We start from the raw sequence: 17,175 nt of genomic DNA on the forward strand, positions 1-17,175 counted from the left end.
AGACACTTAAGCCAGTTGTTCCCTGGATGCAGTTATGTCACGGCCTCTGTGCCGTCAGCCTGTTCTGTTCTTCAGAAGACACATTTACAGTACAGTATTACTTGGCCTCGTAAAAGCAGCTAATTTATCATCGATGTGGTAAAAGATATTTAATAAATTATTTAATAACTTCACACAGCATTTTGTACATTTTTTCTGAACAGTGTACATTTTATTAACAGACGGTTCGCAGATGCAGTAAAGAATATATGTATGCATGTAAAGAGTCAGTAATGATTGAAGGCTTCATAAAAACTCATGATGACTGTCAATACATATAGGTTATAATATAGATTCAAAAGTGAATTTTAGCAAGCTGCTCCTTCAGACCTGGCATGACAGCAGATCCCTGGCAGCTGTGACGGAGTCAGAATGTGGCAAAGCCCCTTCTGGTGGGCATGTGTTTGAGTGATGCTCACTGAGTGTGGTCCTGTATCCACTGACAGAACCTGGGTGAGTATTTGGTGGGTCTGACCGTTGAAAAAGCCCTGCCTGGGTAGCGTAAGCTTTTCCACAGGTTCTCCAGTCTTTTCTTCCAACCATAGACAGTAAAAATGTCAATAATGCCTACAAAGTAACGACTATCTGGCCCATCTATGACATGAATAGCATTTTTGCAGTTGGGCAATAGCCTACAATGATGCTCATGGAATTCCTGCAGTTCTGAGTCAGTCCCGGTTTCTTTCACAGGGCGGTTTACTTCCTGAAGGGGGATCCCGTCTCTAGAGTCCTCAGTAGTGGTCTCTTCCAGTAGCGGAACAGTGGGGGGGTCTGACCCTGCAGGACTGTCATCAAAGTCCACAGACCTGTGGGAAAACAAGACAAACAAGCAAAGGAAATAAAACACACACACAATAAACAGAGGGCTGGGAGCTCTAAAACGCAGACCAAGACATCAAACTCTGATTACAACAAAGTACAACATAGTAATCTTTCTAATAGTCGACTGCACCGTGCATGTGGAGGGTAAAGAGAATTTCAGTACTTGAGAAGGCTGATCAAATGTTGGTAGTGTTTAAATCATCCAATAATCCATTTCCTATACCTCTTTATCCATCAGAGTTGCAGGGGGGCTGGAGCCTATCCCAGTCACAGAGCCAACACACAAAGTCAGACAATCACACACTCGCACCTAGGGCCAATGTAGAGTAGCCAGTGGACCTAATGTGCATGTTTGTGGGACTGTGGGAGGAAGCCGGAGTACCCGGAGAAAACCCACGCAGGCACAAGGAGACGAAAATACTGACAAGGGCAAACAATCTACAAATCTTGACAGAGGTAATAAGCCACACTGCACTGAACAGCAAATGGCTTTGCACTTGTTAAGAGGTTATATGAAACCTACATTGTGGTGCGAATAACAAGGTTGGCCAAGGAGTGTTTCCCTTCAAGCTCATCTCTGTGCAGAGGTTGGTGGGCCAACAGGAGACTGTAGTCCAGAACATTAAGTTCTTGAAGGAAGGCAGCGTCCACTTTCACTTGACTGGCAAACCAGGATTTCTCTTGACCTGCAGCAATCGCCCAAACATTTCCATTTAGTAAACCTGTGCACTAGCCAATTGCACATGGCAACAGCTGCAACTTGCGCTCAGGGAGGGTACACTTACCTAATGCAATGTACTGTCCTTCAAAGTTATTATCCTTCAGCACTTTAATTATTTGTTTCCCCCCCGTGTCAGGGTTTGTCCATCTTCCCACCTCACAGCCTTTAATGTCAAATCTATGCAACAAAAACATCACAACTTTCATACATCCATAAAATTTATCAGGAATCCACTGGAAAACAGGGGGAAAACCCAGGTACTGTACCTAATATTGATCCTCTCATCAGGGTAAAACACACTCTGCATCACAATGAAGTACTTCTGGAGAGACAGGCAGACAAAGCTCCACATTCTAAGTACAGGGACTGTGAGGATACTAGTTCATATAAGGACATACTAATTATTATGTCAATAAAATACCTTTATTTGGTTCGGAATAACAATCCTGTGGACACCTGAGAAGTGAAAAGAATGATGTGTATTATTAAAACATATCTGATATTTGTTTGTCCTGTAGTGGATGCTTTAAAATAATGAAGTTGTCAGTTTTGATAGAAACAGACAAAACAGCATTTCAACCGAAATAGAATGCAATAGATTATTTTCATGATGAAGGACAAAAGATGTGTTTGAGGTGTTTGTAGAACCTCCAAAGCTGAGGAACCAGCCTGAACTGTCTCTAAGGCCTCATGTGACAGATGGCATAAACATACTTTCTGATTTCAGGAAAACGTGCAAAACGTGAGGATGTTTGTGAATGGACTGTTGAGTAAATGTAAAGCAGGTAATTGTTCCAGTGCCGACTACTACTACCAACTGTCACTTGTATAAAATCAAAAATTTCAGAATGTGCTGCTTGGATTATGTGAATGTACGATGTGATTTTTTGGCTATGAAATAGTACTTAAGACCAATAAGCCAATGAAAATGAGGGCAGCAGTTCAAAAAGGCCAAGGTCCGGTACTGATTTGAATGAAATCTTTTTCCACACTACATTTTCACCTTTCTATTATTCTCTGTGGAAGGTCACAGCAAAGAATGTGTTTATGTGGGTAAATATGGGAAAGTGAAGGGTTGTTGCATTATCCAAAGCTGCTCTTACCTAGAAACCTCACAATCAGTGAGTGAGGGTACTTGTTCAAGTGGTCCATGTAGGAGTGCAGATTGGACAGAAGGAACCCGACTTCACGTTTGCTTTGGGTCTTAATGAAGAACCTCTTGTCATTCCTGAAAATAAGAACAACCTCATCACCAGAAAAGAACGTCAATATTGGACAGTTTTGTTCAATGTTTTTTGTTTTTGTTTTTTTTTCACATTTGGTGCCGCTGTTTCCAAAATTTTCTCTTTCTACACCTTAACATCAACTATGATTAAAGTTGTCTTTATTGGTCTTGATTGGTCCACACTCTTTCCACCTCACTACATGAAGGCCACACTACTTCTTATAGTTTCAATAAATGTTAGAGTTTGATTTGGTTTGATTTGGTAGAGTATGACGACATTTTGGGTGTAAGTTTAGTTAGTTTAGTTCAGTGCTTCTCAATTATTTTCTGTTGCGCCCCCCCCCAGCAAGTAGAAAACAATTCGCGACTATAAATAATAGTAATAATAATATGTAATAATATTTAATAATATGTAATAATATGATGCTAACAGTGCTCGCTGGTTTACTGAAGTAGCATTCACAAAGCGGGATGATTGTTGGCAATATTCGGCACGTTTTGGCTGAAAAAACTCCAGCGGCTTATCAGCATGATTGGGATGTAATGCCTTCAAGTGGGGCCTTAATTTATTTGGCTTCACGCTGTCCGCTGCCGACATTTTTAGACAGTAAACACACCGGTCTGTCGTCTCCCACTGTAGTCACAGTGAAGCCAAGCGCTACATATGCTTCGTCATATTTCCTCGTCTTAGCTTTCGGGTGAGTTACTTTTGTCTCATTATCTTCGTCTCTCTCCGCCTTTCTTTTCATCCCTGTTAAAAATTTCTTCATGTTGTCTCTTAAGGGTTCGTTTACTGCACTTCATATCGCCTGCTCGGTGCAAAAAAGCCGCTACACCACAGAGCTAATACTCCCTGCGCACACTCTGACAATGAGAGCGCCACTGCCAACTACTGTAGTGGATGTGCAATTACACTTTATTCTAGTACGGCAAAAAAAGCATGTTCCCCAGGGTCACACGCGCCCCCCCTGGCATCGCACCGCGCCCCCCCAGGGGGGCGCGCCCCACTATTTGAGAAGCACTGGTTTAGTTTGAGATCGGTCAATAGAAGGTCCTTGTGTGTAACAAAAGATCACACTCACGTGACAAAGAAATCTGCCTTGCTCTTGGAGTTGCTGACAAACTGGAGGTAGCAGCCACCAGAGCAGAGGGAGTTCATATATTCCTCCTCTGTGATGTCAAGTGAACGCCTCAGTTTGGCAAACACGGAAGCTGCAAATGTCTGCATTTCAAACCCCTGCAAAAAAAAAAGCATTACACAGAAGGAAGCAAAAATTCCAGTGAACTCTTAGAACAACAAAATGCACCTTTTGAATTTATGATAATATTACACAGCATTATCCAAGAGAAAGCTTTGAAATAGTTATCACTAATTTAACTTGCCTCATGGCTTTGAGTTTCCTCTGCCTTGAAATCTTCAGTTGTGAGTGCATCCTATGAAAAAAAGTGTTCATGAGTGAATTCATGTCTTTACTGTTTCATGTTTATAATCCAACCAGTTGCCTGTAAGCAGAAGATTCTTCACCTGGCCTGGTGTGTCCATAGTGGCCTGAATGGAAGCATGCATGCCTTCTTTTATCATGGACGTAAGATGGTAGAACTCATGCCCTTGGTTGATCTCAAACACTCCTAACATCCTCCATCGCTGTCTCAGACGCCACCAGCGTCTTCCCCTGGCATCTCCTGAGGTGCCAGCAGATTTTCTTGGTGCCATCTGTGACAGTAGGCAGATATCAGTTGAAAAAGCTGAATGGCATTGAGCTTGTGCATAAGTAGATTTTTCTAAAGTGACCTTGTGCCAGGAGAAAAAATGTTTCAAATTTAAAAAGGATGGGCTGCAGTATGCCTCAGGTTAAGATGTGACAGCGAGTGGGACCCACTTGTTCCTCTTTGTGCGATGATAAGAATGCTTAATCAAATTAAGGTGTTTTGTCTAGACCTGCTCTTATTGGAAAGTGTCATAAGACAACCTTTGTCCTGATTTGGCGCTACATAAATCAATTGAATTGAATTGAATTAAACAAGAAGTTTGTACTCAGTATTCAGATCCTTTACTTCAGCAAAAGTTCTTTTTCCGGTGTGCCCCACAGATTCTCGATTTAGGTGGGTTGGGTGGGTGGCATGTGTCAAAGAACATCCACGTGGTTGCCAGAACCCAATGTTTCCCCACAGAATATTGCATTGTTGACAGATGATTGACAGGAGTTTGTTCACCTCACCTGGCACTGGTTTGAATGTTATGACTGACTGGTGGAAATGATAAATAAAAAAACACAAAAAACTAGATAGTCTGTCTGGATAACTAGACAGTCTTCTTGTTAAGTATACAGTCTAATTATATTTACTATTTTTACTTTTAATTAGATTTATTGTCAGCCGTACACAATATTATTGACTTTGTTATTATTATTATTGAATCTTGCTGGGATAACATTAGCCTTGTAGCTCACGGCTGAGCCAGAGCTGAGCTGACTAGAAACACCTCCCACTGCCCAGTCATGTCTAAGGTTCATCCCCTTCACTGAAGTAATGATCAATTTTATCAACCTTAAGGGATATTAGTCATTGCTCCAGGGATTACCAGGGATAATGAGTTAAATCTCTTGAAAAAAGAACTCATGGACTCAATAATTCCTGATAATAGACACCTCATCAGGCATCATCCCCTACATATAAATTACCTGGATCTGGTCTATGTAGCAGTGCATCAATATGTTAAACTTCTAAATGTGTACAAACATACAAAACATGAACCAAACAAGATAATTTAGATTTTAAATCAGCCAAACTTGATGAGGTATTAAACAGCACTCTTACAGATAACACCTGTTATATCTTTCATATACCACAGCACACTGTTCCACATACCTCATAAGCTCATTAAGCAAAAATATATTTATATATATGATTGGTCTTGTTTCTAAGTGCTGCAGAGAAAAACAAATCACACATAACCACATATTAGGTAGTGCTTACCTGGGCTTCTTGTTTGGAATATAATATAAAACACAGAAAACGGTTCACACGATTTGTCTTCCTGTAAATATTGTTCCCTCCCATTCTAAGTAGTGCCGCATTCCAGGTATGTTATGTAAGGTCTGCAGGGCGTGCCACATGTAAAAGCAAAGATGTCTGTTGTTTTATCACTCTGCTCTGAGGAATCAGAAATTTGTTACTGAAACAAATTCTGAAGGAAGGTACCACAGTACCACATGTTCCTGTGGACTTATGTTCTATTTTATTAATAGGGTTGTAAACAATTAGTTGAAAATGACAAAGTCTCTTGTAAACTGTTCTGGCCACAGCCATTAGCATCGTAGCCCAAATTTAGCTTGTTGATTATAATTTACAGGTACTCTTAAATTGACTCACAAATGTGTTTTACTGTTTTATAATCAGATGTGCATATTTAACAGTTGCTTTCACTTTAGTTTTGTTTACTCCAGAAACAGAAGTGAACAAACTAGTTCATTTTTTATGGGATGTGAGTGACTCTCTTCTCAAGGAAGTGTAGCCAACCCTTATATGAAGTGCTCTAAATATGTAATATTATCGCTTTTATTATCCTGAGTAACATGTTATTATGTTACCACATCAAACTGTAAACCAGCACAAAAATGACAATTACCAACATAAACCCCCATACTGTGAATAGACACATGAACAAAAAGTAACAACTGCATTTTGGAATATAAAATAGCAAAATTATCCACTTCATCCAGCAAGGCATGATGGGAAATGTGGGTCGTGGTGAATCATGTACTGCCTTCTGAGAAAATAACCAGCAAATGTTATTAGGCAACTTTTGGTTGTGAGTGTACTTCAGTCACTGCAGTGTGTGCTTTGTCCAGATGGTAAAGCTGTTCTTCGTCTACAGAAGGCCGTCTACACTGAGTCTGGTTCTGCTCGAGGTTTCTGCCTGTTAAAAGGAAGTTTTGAGTTTTGAATGTGTTGTTTACACACCTGTAAAGTGTCTTGCGATAACTCTGTTATGAATTGGCACTTTAAATAAAACTGAATTGAACTGAATTGAATTCTCCAGCTGCTGAGTACAAACAATGTCATACACTTTACCTATTTCATCACTTTCCAATGTATTAAAAAGTGGAAGTGTTATGAAGGCTATATCACTGTCAAGTGTGACTGGGAAAAGGAGTTTGAGCTTCAACAATGAGATTTCCTTCCTCAGCAGATGTCACTTCTCTTAAAATAATGATGCTTCTTCTTCCCGGTTGAGTTGAAGTTACCCCAGTTCATATTTTTAGTCATTTTGTCAAAATGTATAATGGGTTGGCTGGGTTCTTCTGAATATTACTACTGTTATTATGCTTTGTAATTATGATATTCATTCTTTACTAGGGTAGGATTAGAGGGTGATCATGAATTGCCAACAGCTCACACTTATGCATATTTAAATGTAAAGTACCAGTTTTACTGTACTCATTCATTGCATTCACATCCTTTTCTTTTGAATTGTCAAATGAATTTTTAGAAATTAGAAGTCAGACCATCTTGTCCTGGAGCTTTTCCTGCTCCTTTTCTCTCTCGCATCACCTAATTGTATCATTTTGAGCTCAGAGACAGAAATCTCTTTAAACATTGAGTTTATCTTGGAGATACGTGCTGTGATTGTGGTCTAACAGGCAGCAAATACGTGAAATCCATACAGTCCAACAAAATGCAATCTTCCAGAAAAACAGGAATCACACTAGCAAAAGGAGCAGGAGAGGCAGAGGTGGGGCAGCAAACCACAAAGAGACAGTATAGTATAGTAAAAGGTGGAGTGAGAGGACCGGTCACAGCGCTGAACGGGTTGATTGGCCAACAGGTGTGCCGGAGAGAAGGCGACTGGAGGAACACAAGGGCTGCTCAGCTGTGCTCCTGATTGGCTCAGGTGAGTACACACCCACATACACACACGCACACACACACAAACACAGGAGAAGGGAAGGGAGAGGAAGAGAGGGAGAAACAGGCAGGGTATACAGAGAAATACATAATCCTAACACTCCTGTCTCATTTTTTTTCTAATTCACTAAAATAAGCAATGTTTTTCTCCTCTTGCTCTACCAATTTAGCTCCATATCTCACATAAACACCTTATGCTTTATTAAGATATAAATCCTCTACAGGGCCTGTAAACTTGCTTTGATCAACTTCAGCTATTTAAGTCTTATATACAGCAATCGTTTCTCTCCACCACCAAATTGACTTCACACTCTCTGTTTTTATTTAACTTTATTAAAATTAATTGAAAACACCCTCACATTACCATTTAGTACTACAATTACTTACACGCCTGTCCTTCTTAATTATCTGTATTAAATCTTTGATTGTTTTGATGAACCTCTGGTCTGCATGAAACCTCCCATAATCTTCTTCATTATTAGTGCTGCTTTCTGGATTCAAAACAAGCTGTATTAAACAATGATCAGTTAAAGGAGTGCAAGAAATTGACAGATCTGACGCGTACTTTTCAATTTCAGGTGGTGCTAACCATAAATCTGTTCTGGATTTACCATTTTGGTTAACTCTTAACTTTCGTTTAGAACTAGAAAGAGTGCTTGTTCCTCAAAAACAACCCCGACCTTTATCATATATTTTCAGTTCTCTTTTTCAGTTCTTTGACTCAATTTCTTGTTTATTTCATTGTTTTGGCATAGTGAAACAGTTTTAACTTTTTATTTGAAGTAAATCAACATGGTGCTTACCAAGTTGCATTCCCCTCAGTTAAACAAGATGAATAAGTAGTACAGTAACCTCGAGGAATTCAATGCATTCAAATACATTTTTATTGTTATTACCATGAGCATTAATATATTTTTACATTCGAAGTGTAATTAAGTAATACAAATATGCCAGAAATGGACCATTTCCATTTGCTGTCATGTAAACTTAAAAAAAGGAAATGTATTTTAAAATAAAATAATATAAATATATTAATAGATTAGATTATTAGAATATGAACTGAAGATTGCAAAAGTGTGTATGTGGTAAATCATATATTTATGCCTCTAATCCTCTCTTGACACATTATCTTAAAGCCTGCAGTGTATCATACATCTATGGTCCATTACACATTCTGTGACACATTACTTCAACACTATATAGACAAAAGTATCCAGATAGCCATTGAACACCTTTGAGATGAACCGGAACAGAGATCATGAGCCAGGCCTTTTGGTCCAACATCAGCTGTCTCAGTGTGTGACCTCACAAATGCCCTAAGGCATGAATGTGCAAAAATTCCCACAGAAACACTCCAAAATCTTGTGGAAAACCTTCCCAGAAGAGTGGAAGCTGTTGTAGCTGCAAAGCTGTCTAGAAGCTGTATTTAGAATGCATTGTCACCTAATGCCCAGTTGGTGTAATGGTCGGGTGTACCAATACTTTTGTCTATATAGTGTAAATTCTGTGAAACATTACTTCAGAGAATGGGTTAGGGTTGAACCCTATAATCCTAACCCATTCTCATGGTACACTACCACAGATCCTGTATGTTATAACCACAACAATTAGTTTGATGTGATATTGAAACACAGGAATACCACAAGAAGTACTGATGGCAATAAAAATGGTCTCTTAAGAAGTTAAAAATTCATATGGATAATGTGTCTCAGTAGTGTACACTGTCACTACACTGTAACCAGTCTGTGCATATTATGTTGCCTCCTATTCCAAACTGAACCTCATTCCATGCAGGTTAAGCAAGCTCTGCAGGAAGTGGCACATGCAGACAGCGTGTGGTCTGGGCGTTCCTTCACTGTGCTACAAGGAGGAAAGCCTGAGGAAATTTGTTCCATAAAAGATGTTCTGTAGGAATGGACAATATGTTCTGTTGTACTCTAGGCTTTGTTCTACTGTGAAAGACACAGTAGAAAGAAGGTTATTTCAGCCTGCAATATGAAAGAATTCTATCAAATTCTGTAAGAGGATCTTGTAATTTTTTTTTTTCAGAACAGGTCAGATGCACATAGAACCTTTTTATCCTAAGAACTCACTTTCTGCTCTCAGTTATAAGGTTCTGTCTTAAAAAAACATGAAAAAACACGGTGTCTTAGAGTACTCTAGAACATTAAATGTTCTTATATTGAATCTGAGACACAGGGAAGCAATAATTACTGAGGGTTTTAAGCACAAGAGCATAACCAAAACTAGAGGCCTGGGTTGTGGTACCAAGTGAAGGACTTGGATGATCTGGTGAGGAGTGGATGAACAAGCCTTATAATCAGATTTATAAATCTGAAGACTTTTAAAGGACTGTAAAACAAAAAGAAATATAATTCATAGATAAGATCCCTCTGTAAATTATATCTATAACTTTATAGATCTTTATATAAATTATATCATAACAGGCAGGTTCCAGTTAAAAGTTTGACTGCTGGACAGTAGCAGACAGGCTGTCTGAAGTACAGGAATGAAAAAATTAGCTGGGCATCAGCTGCATGCGATGGAGCACCAACATGCACAAAGTCATGATGTATTTATGGTGTTCAAGTACAATGTACACAGCAGACTATGTAGTTTCACCAGTAACTAACCAGCACTCCTGTAGTAACACTATTTGACTTAAGGTTTTCATTTTGATCATATTCATTTGATAAACAATCATTTGAGACACAGGGCCCCTCTAAAGGATAATAAATGCCAAAATGTTAGCTATTAATTCAGGGCACTGGAGCAATTGACTGTGTTGCACAGTTGGTAATAAACCCTGTTATGCTGCCTTCTTGCCTCTGGGTGGTACTGTCACCCTGTTCTGTGTGTTTTCCATGGCCTTTGAGTTGGAGATGGTGACTGTTGATTTATGGCTCCCAGTCTGACGTGCACTAAACACATAAGAAAAGACTTTCCTTAGGACTTTATTGGTTTCATGGAAAAGTGGTAAATAAAGAAAAATTAGATCACACACGTTTAAGCTAACTTTGAATCAAACCTCTGAGCTAATCATTCATAATTTCGGACTCATTGAGCGCTTATAATAATTCCTGACTATATAGTATATGATGATGAGTTACTACAGATCATATATAAATGAATCATTACGTGATGATTAGGTCATGAATGAACTGATCTTGACTGACCACTTTCTTTGTGAGTGGTACCTGAGTAGTTAAAGAAAGTGAAAAACACAGCCTAACTTACGGTAAATCTTTAACTGCAGTTAAAACAGTGACTAAATGAGGTACTTATAGATAATACTATTACCTTACTAATGACTCCATACATAGTAACCACTCAGTATGATGCACCATGTTACTTGAAGGGACATAAAAAGGGTTAGGAAAGCATTGTTCCTACATGATTGCCCACTCAAGTAGATGCAGTCATCCAGAGATATTCTCATAAAGCTGAGTAAAGGCCACTAGCTATTATACTACCTCAGTCTATACAGTCACAGTGACACTCAGCACGCTTCTAGTCCTGCCATTTAATGCCATAACATCAGACAAGCTCAACAAATTTTGTATATACAGAGTCAGCCAAAATAATGTACACACACATCAGGAAAAGAAAAACATGAATAAATATGTAATTTGTATAAGTACTTCTATACATATATGTATTTTGAAGTTTGATCAAATTACAATAACACTGTGTGCTGTTGTATGATGTTTTTCCAACAGATGACATTGTGTGTAAACATTATTTTGGCTGACTGTATATTTTCTTGCTTCAGAGACTTCCTGTTCAAGAAGACATTTTCTGTGACAGTGAAAGTCATGGATACCAAAGAAATGGGAACAACAGAAGTGCTGATATATATGTGTGACTAGACTAATAGTAAATAGGATGTTGGGGTTGCCCTCAAAGCTGTGGAAGTGAGAGAGCAAAGTGATATTATTTTCACTCCATTGCATGGGACTTTAGAAGGAGTGGCTGTGGGGGCGACTTGTCTTGGTTATCATCTCATGAATTCAAGGATTCCATCAGGTCGTGGGTGGTGTTGTGTGCAGCAGTTCTATTAGGTTTACACACTCTGAAGTCGCTAAGTTAAGATCTAATGTTATAGGATGTTGTAGCTGTAGAATTCAGACACTGGATTTAGAATTTGTGGGGAACATGTGAGGTTAAATGGTAATGAATTTACAGACAGGATGGCTGAAAGATCAATTGGAATTATATAAATAATGGACATTCCATTTCCAAGTGGACTATGAGAGACACAGAAAGGGGTACTAGATTTCTTAGTAAACATGGGATTGTTTAATAGCATATAGAAGATTTTTTTTTCATTTTTCTGCTACAGTAACTGGTGTTATCCATCTAGGAAGACTTAAACTGCTCATGTTCATTGCACTACGGTCATTTTGCACTACCCTGTCAGCCATTTTGCACTACTGTTTATACTGTTTACACTGGTGTTTATATGATCTACTGTTTTTCACTTATATTACACTGTTTTTATACTATATAGCATTGTCTATATTTATATTTATTTTGTTAAGAAACTGGGCTGATACTGGGACCGGGGAAACTAATTTCGTTCCACTCATGTTTACGTGTGTGAAATGACAATAAAGCTCCTTGAATCCTTGAATCCTTGAATCCTTAGTCCCAGTGTCCATACTCACAGACTCACACACTTTGTGGCACATTCCAGGTACAGCACATGTACAGCTATGTATTTTTCTTTGCTTATTTGGAACATTATTCCTGATTAGAGGCATTTGCTCCCCCTTTAATATCATCTGTGCCCAACTGATTGTATCATGTCCACACTGGAAGCCTTGATCCAACAATTCTAAACCTTTAATAAGATTTGAGTATGTGAACAGCAGGAGCTTTGTGTGATTTTAACCGGCACGTGTCTCTGAGTCATTGTGGATTCAAGTCATTTGATATGACTAAAGCATAACTGTTCAGTGAGACGGACAAGTGAAGGACATCAAAAATACTTGAGGAATTGCTTTCTTTCAGAATTGTGCTTTAGTCTTGTTTTCTAATGAATTAGTACATGACTTTATTTTTTGTGACTGTAGAAAAATATTTAACTAAAACAAAGGGGAAAAATATGTAATTTGGTTAAACTGGTCATAGTTAGCGGAAACTGTACACTGATGACACTTTGACCTGCTGTGAGTCAAGCTTTGTAGCAAAGCTTCATACAAACATTTATTGTCAATTCTAGTCTGAAGTTTTCCATTGATTCCAAATGTGTGAAACTTTAATTCTGAAAATGTGTAATGCATAAGATGTGTTACTATTTGATGGCATAATGCATACAATTCTAAAATTAGGATATACTGGCTATGAAAATGTCACTTAATTTATGCACTTTCGCATTTAAGCAACCTCAGATGAGTGGAGCAAGATGTTATTCTCACTTCCATAATACTTAAGGAGGAAATCAGTGCTAGAGACAAGAACTGTGACATTACAATTTGGCACAAAAAACAAAACTGGAACTGAAAAAGAAAACTGAAAGTGTATTTGAAAAATGTTGCATTGGTACTGAAAAATAAAAGACAGAGATTGAATTTTATTTCATTTTATTTATTTTTTTTATTTTATTTTATTTTATTTTATATATTTTATTTTATTCAGAGTACATTATGCATAGGACAGCTGAAGTCAAGGTCTTGGCTGTCTGAACTCCTATTGGTCTACGGCTGAAAGGATTACTTAGACACTGGGGAAACCCCACACAGGGCTGCTGTGTGTAATCATGCAATGGTTTCACATCCTGGTCCTTTTATTCCTTCAAAAAGACTATTTCCCAGAAACAGAACAATGTCTTCTCCAGAAGTTTGGACTCAGACCAGTCTCCAGAATGAATTCTTTGTACTGTTTTGTACATGAGGGTCTAAATCCAAACTCATTCATCACTTGCATACAGTGCAACTCGTACAACTATGTTAATATAAAGTGACTTTAAAATTTGGCATAGAAAATAATATTTGGTGTTGAAAACAAAACCTGAACTGAAAAGGGAAACATTAGCACAGCAAGACTTTCGAATTTACACTATATACACAAAAGTACCCAAACACACATCTTGACTTGACTGGCCCACACAAGAGCACTGACCTCAACCCCATCAAACACCTCTGGAGTGAACTGGAACAGAGATTGTGAGCCAGGCCTTTTCATCTAACACCAGTGCCTGACCTCACAAATGCTCTGCTACATGAATGGACAAAACTTCCCACAGAAACACTCAAAAATCTTGTGGAAGGAGAGAGGAAGCTGTTATAGCTGCAAGGCTATGTGATGTCATTAAAGTGCAAAAACACTTTTGTCTATATAGTGTAAATTCTGTGATACATTACCTCGGAGAATATATATAAATACATTTCTTTAAAAAAAACAATTGTATTGTGTGTTTTCAATAACATTTTTTGTTCATGTATATGTTTTTTCTTTTTTTGTTGTTTTTTTTTACAGTCAGGTGATTAGTTCTGTTTTAAAACATTGACATATAAAGATGGACGACGTGTCTTCATATCCTCCTTTTGGACAAAAGTAAGGCCAAAATATTTTGTCATTTTTTGCTGATGATGTCATTTGGAGCCAGAGTCTGAGCAGTAGCGATCGAAAGGTGGAGCCACAGGATCGTGTTCCCGCTCATGTATCTCCTGTCTGATCCAATCACAAACAGCACGTAGCTGTCAATCATGACATTTCACCCCCTTTTTATATCATCAAATAGCTAATTAAAACCAGACTTGACAGAACAATGAATACTTGAACATATATCAGTGTGATAAAATGACAGAAACCTATAAAAGATACACTGTTTATCTTTTCAAAAGGTCTGTCACTATTTTGATGTAAAGAGAAGGGGTTTGGGAGGGGCAAGGACCATGTGATTTACATGTCTGCATACTAATAAGAACACTTCACTCCTCAATGGACCCAAGGAACTGCTGCAGAGCAAGGATGTATAATAGAACAAAATACCATAAGATGGAATCTATTCAGTCCGGTAGGAATTGCTCACCTGGCGCACACACCAAAAAGCTTTCTAGCTTACCTGCAAATGCAAAACTCCAGCCACATTTACAATAACTCCATGACAGCACACCTACAGTAACAGCTTTTACAACTTCCAAACTCCAACTAAGTCTGTTTCCCTCTGCCGTTGCTTTTCCACAGATAATCTAATGGTATTCGTTAAAAAACAACAGAGTGAAACTTGAAATTTTGGAGTTTCAGGTGAATTCATGGAAACCAGCATTGTATGCTCAGTGTTTGGCCTGAGCACAAACACACACTCACACCTAGGGGCAATGTAGAGTAGCCAATTAACCTAATGTGCATGTTTTTGGTATTGTGGGAGAAAGCCGGAGTACCCGGAGAAAACCCACGCAGGCACAGGGAGAACATGCAAACCCCACATAGAAGGGCCCAGACTGGGATTTGAACCTGGAACCCTCTTGCTTTGACATGACAGATGACCACTGCACCACAGGGCTGCCCAGAAACCTAGAAATACAAAATATGTAAAATAATGATGATGTTAATACAAAATACACAAGAAATATCATAATAAAATGAAATATTTTTATGTTATTTTAGTGCCAGTACCACTTTCAGTACCACCAAAACAAATGTTTCCCTTTTCAGTTCATTTTTTTCCCCAGTACCAAATATTATTTTTGATTCTAAAATTTAGTCACTCTTCTAGCCCCATAGTTTCACAGACTGCACAAGACTGTGTTTTGTTGAATGAATGTTCAATTATAATGAATGAATTAGTATAATTTATTGAATTCAATCCCTTGTGTGCAAAATAGTACAAAGAATCCATTCTGTAGACTAAAATGTCTCTTGGAGTGAAAGCTGCAGATTAAATAGTTCCTGTTTCTGTGAAATAGACTTCTTTGGAAAAAAAAAGGAAATCATAGAGAAAATGAAAGGGATACTAAAAAAATGTGGGCCTGTATGTGAGCTCACCATGTATAAAAGAGGTAATCCTCTGAGCTGTACACCATCAGGAGTTCAGACAGAAGAAAGTAACAGTGGAACCTGAGCCTGCCTCCAGCAACAACTATGAAGTCAGCTGTCCTCGCCTTTCTCGTCTGCCTGCTTGTCTTCTGTGCACAAGGTACTGTGAAAGGTTTACTGTCCTGTGATTATCCTGTCCTCCCTTCTTGTCCTCTGCATGCTCACATTTTCTGTTACTGTATTTTCATTTGGACTGTGTTGTTGCAAATGCTACATTTTGCATGATTAGGATTATTCAAAGAGCCATCACCAATCTGACATAGTTTTGATTTCAAAGAACAATATGTTATGTTGTTAGAACATGCTATGTAAGTAAATAGTCAGTGACAATTGACTGGGCTGAAGTCTGCTGAAGTTAACTTTTAGCTTTGTCCACTTAAGCTGAATTCAACCTGTTCTTCCTCTGACAAAACACTGATATATGTTCATCCAGAAGTCTGCCAACTGATTTAAAATATGATCAGCGAATAATAATGTTTTGTGTCTTTTCTTCCCACAGGGCACCCAGACTACAGCTCTAGTAAGTGCAAATGTCTGAACGGTTACATTGAAAAGATTCACCCAAAGCTCATCAAGGCAGGGCCATTCGTACATGACCCAAGTGTCTTCTGTCCACATACTGAAATAATGTGAGTATATAAGCTTGTAATTTAACCACATTTAATGAAATGTCACTTTCCAGCATTGTTCAACTTCTCTAACGTGGCTCTTTCTTCTCTCCCAGTATTAAAACGGCAAACAAGGACAAATGTGTGAACCCAAACTCCCCACTTGGCAAACTCATTCTAAGAAACAAAAACAAGTAAGATCAGCAGGATTGCTCTAATTTACCTAACTTTTCAAACATAACACAGTGTTCATGCTCAGACTCTTCAATGTAAAATACTACTGTGAAAGACTAGTTCTCCGCTGATTTTTTACAAGTACTGTCATGTGTTCATTTAGGCATGAGAATAATGGAACTCGGAGCACATCGGCTTCAAGCTCAACAAGACCGCACACAACGTCCAGCCTGTAGGACTCTGCCACTGCACTCAAGAGAACTGGACACAAACTGTTTTGTAATAGAAGGAACTGTTCATCATTATCACTTTCATCATGTAAATACAACAGGTGTATGAAAGTCATCAACATCTCTGCAGATAAATTGTCATGTATAATCTGTATATACTAAAATAAATATGAAAACACACCTGATTGGACTTTCTGCGCTCTGTGTTTTTGTTTCCTCTCATGCGCACACACACACACTGTGTGGTTCTGTGGACACCTCAATATGCAATCCACATTCTGATAGTTAAAGATTAAAGCATTCAGCCATTTCCGCAGGAGTTTAAAACTCAAACTTAAGGATGTACAGAACAACAATATGCAGACATACAGTATTGTGTCAGAATAATTACAATCACTTTTCTAC

At 38.3% G+C, this 17,175-nt stretch overlaps 2 protein-coding genes across 3 annotated transcripts; one reads left to right on the forward strand and one right to left on the reverse strand.

Moving 5' to 3' along the window:
- Positions 1-185: 185 nt before the first annotated feature.
- LOC124057437 (phosphatidylinositol 4-phosphate 5-kinase-like protein 1) lies at positions 186-5,882 on the reverse strand. Of its 2 annotated transcripts, none has more exons than XM_046385691.1 (10): positions 5,784-5,882; positions 4,333-4,521; positions 4,191-4,241; positions 3,890-4,044; positions 2,686-2,810; positions 2,004-2,038; positions 1,849-1,901; positions 1,647-1,759; positions 1,385-1,547; positions 186-845 (listed from the first exon to the last, which is right to left on the reverse strand). In XM_046385691.1, exons 1-10 carry the CDS (start codon positions 5,865-5,867, stop codon positions 455-457), a joined length of 1,359 nt encoding a protein of 452 aa, XP_046241647.1. In that variant the 5' UTR covers positions 5,868-5,882; the 3' UTR covers positions 186-454. The 2 variants fall into 2 exon arrangements, with proteins under 2 accessions (XP_046241647.1, XP_046241646.1); XM_046385690.1 differs by having other exon boundaries at positions 1,849-1,904.
- Positions 5,883-15,714: 9,832 nt separating this feature from the next.
- Positions 15,715-16,955, forward strand: LOC124057439 (C-X-C motif chemokine 10-like). Its single transcript, XM_046385696.1, has 4 exons — positions 15,715-15,858; positions 16,258-16,387; positions 16,483-16,560; positions 16,704-16,955. Exons 1-4 carry the CDS (start codon positions 15,804-15,806, stop codon positions 16,774-16,776), a joined length of 336 nt encoding a protein of 111 aa, XP_046241652.1. The 5' UTR covers positions 15,715-15,803; the 3' UTR covers positions 16,777-16,955.
- The last annotated feature ends 220 nt before the right edge of the window (positions 16,956-17,175 follow it).

Source organism: Scatophagus argus, chromosome 4 (assembly GCF_020382885.2).
Source record: "Scatophagus argus isolate fScaArg1 chromosome 4, fScaArg1.pri, whole genome shotgun sequence".
In the NCBI taxonomy this organism is placed as follows: Eukaryota; Metazoa; Chordata; class Actinopteri; family Scatophagidae; genus Scatophagus; species Scatophagus argus.

What these genes read in the sequence shown, in the direction of transcription:
- LOC124057437 (XM_046385690.1), bottom strand. Translation starts at nt 5,867, where the DNA reads ATGGGAGGGAACAATATTTACAGGAAGACAAATCGTGTGAACCGTTTT. An exon ending in GATGAGAGGATCAATATTAG is followed by an intron (nt 1,760 to 1,848) that starts GTACAGTACCTG and finishes TTTGTTGCATAG; the next exon opens with ATTTGACATTAAAGGCTGTG. An exon ending in CTTGTTATTCGCACCACAAT is followed by an intron (nt 846 to 1,384) that starts GTAGGTTTCATA and finishes GTTTTCCCACAG; the next exon opens with GTCTGTGGACTTTGATGACA.
- LOC124057439 (XM_046385696.1), top strand. Translation starts at nt 15,804, where the DNA reads ATGAAGTCAGCTGTCCTCGCCTTTCTCGTCTGCCTGCTTGTCTTCTGT. An exon ending in TGTCCACATACTGAAATAAT is followed by an intron (nt 16,388 to 16,482) that starts GTGAGTATATAA and finishes CTTCTCTCCCAG; the next exon opens with TATTAAAACGGCAAACAAGG. An exon ending in ATTCTAAGAAACAAAAACAA is followed by an intron (nt 16,561 to 16,703) that starts GTAAGATCAGCA and finishes GTGTTCATTTAG; the next exon opens with GCATGAGAATAATGGAACTC.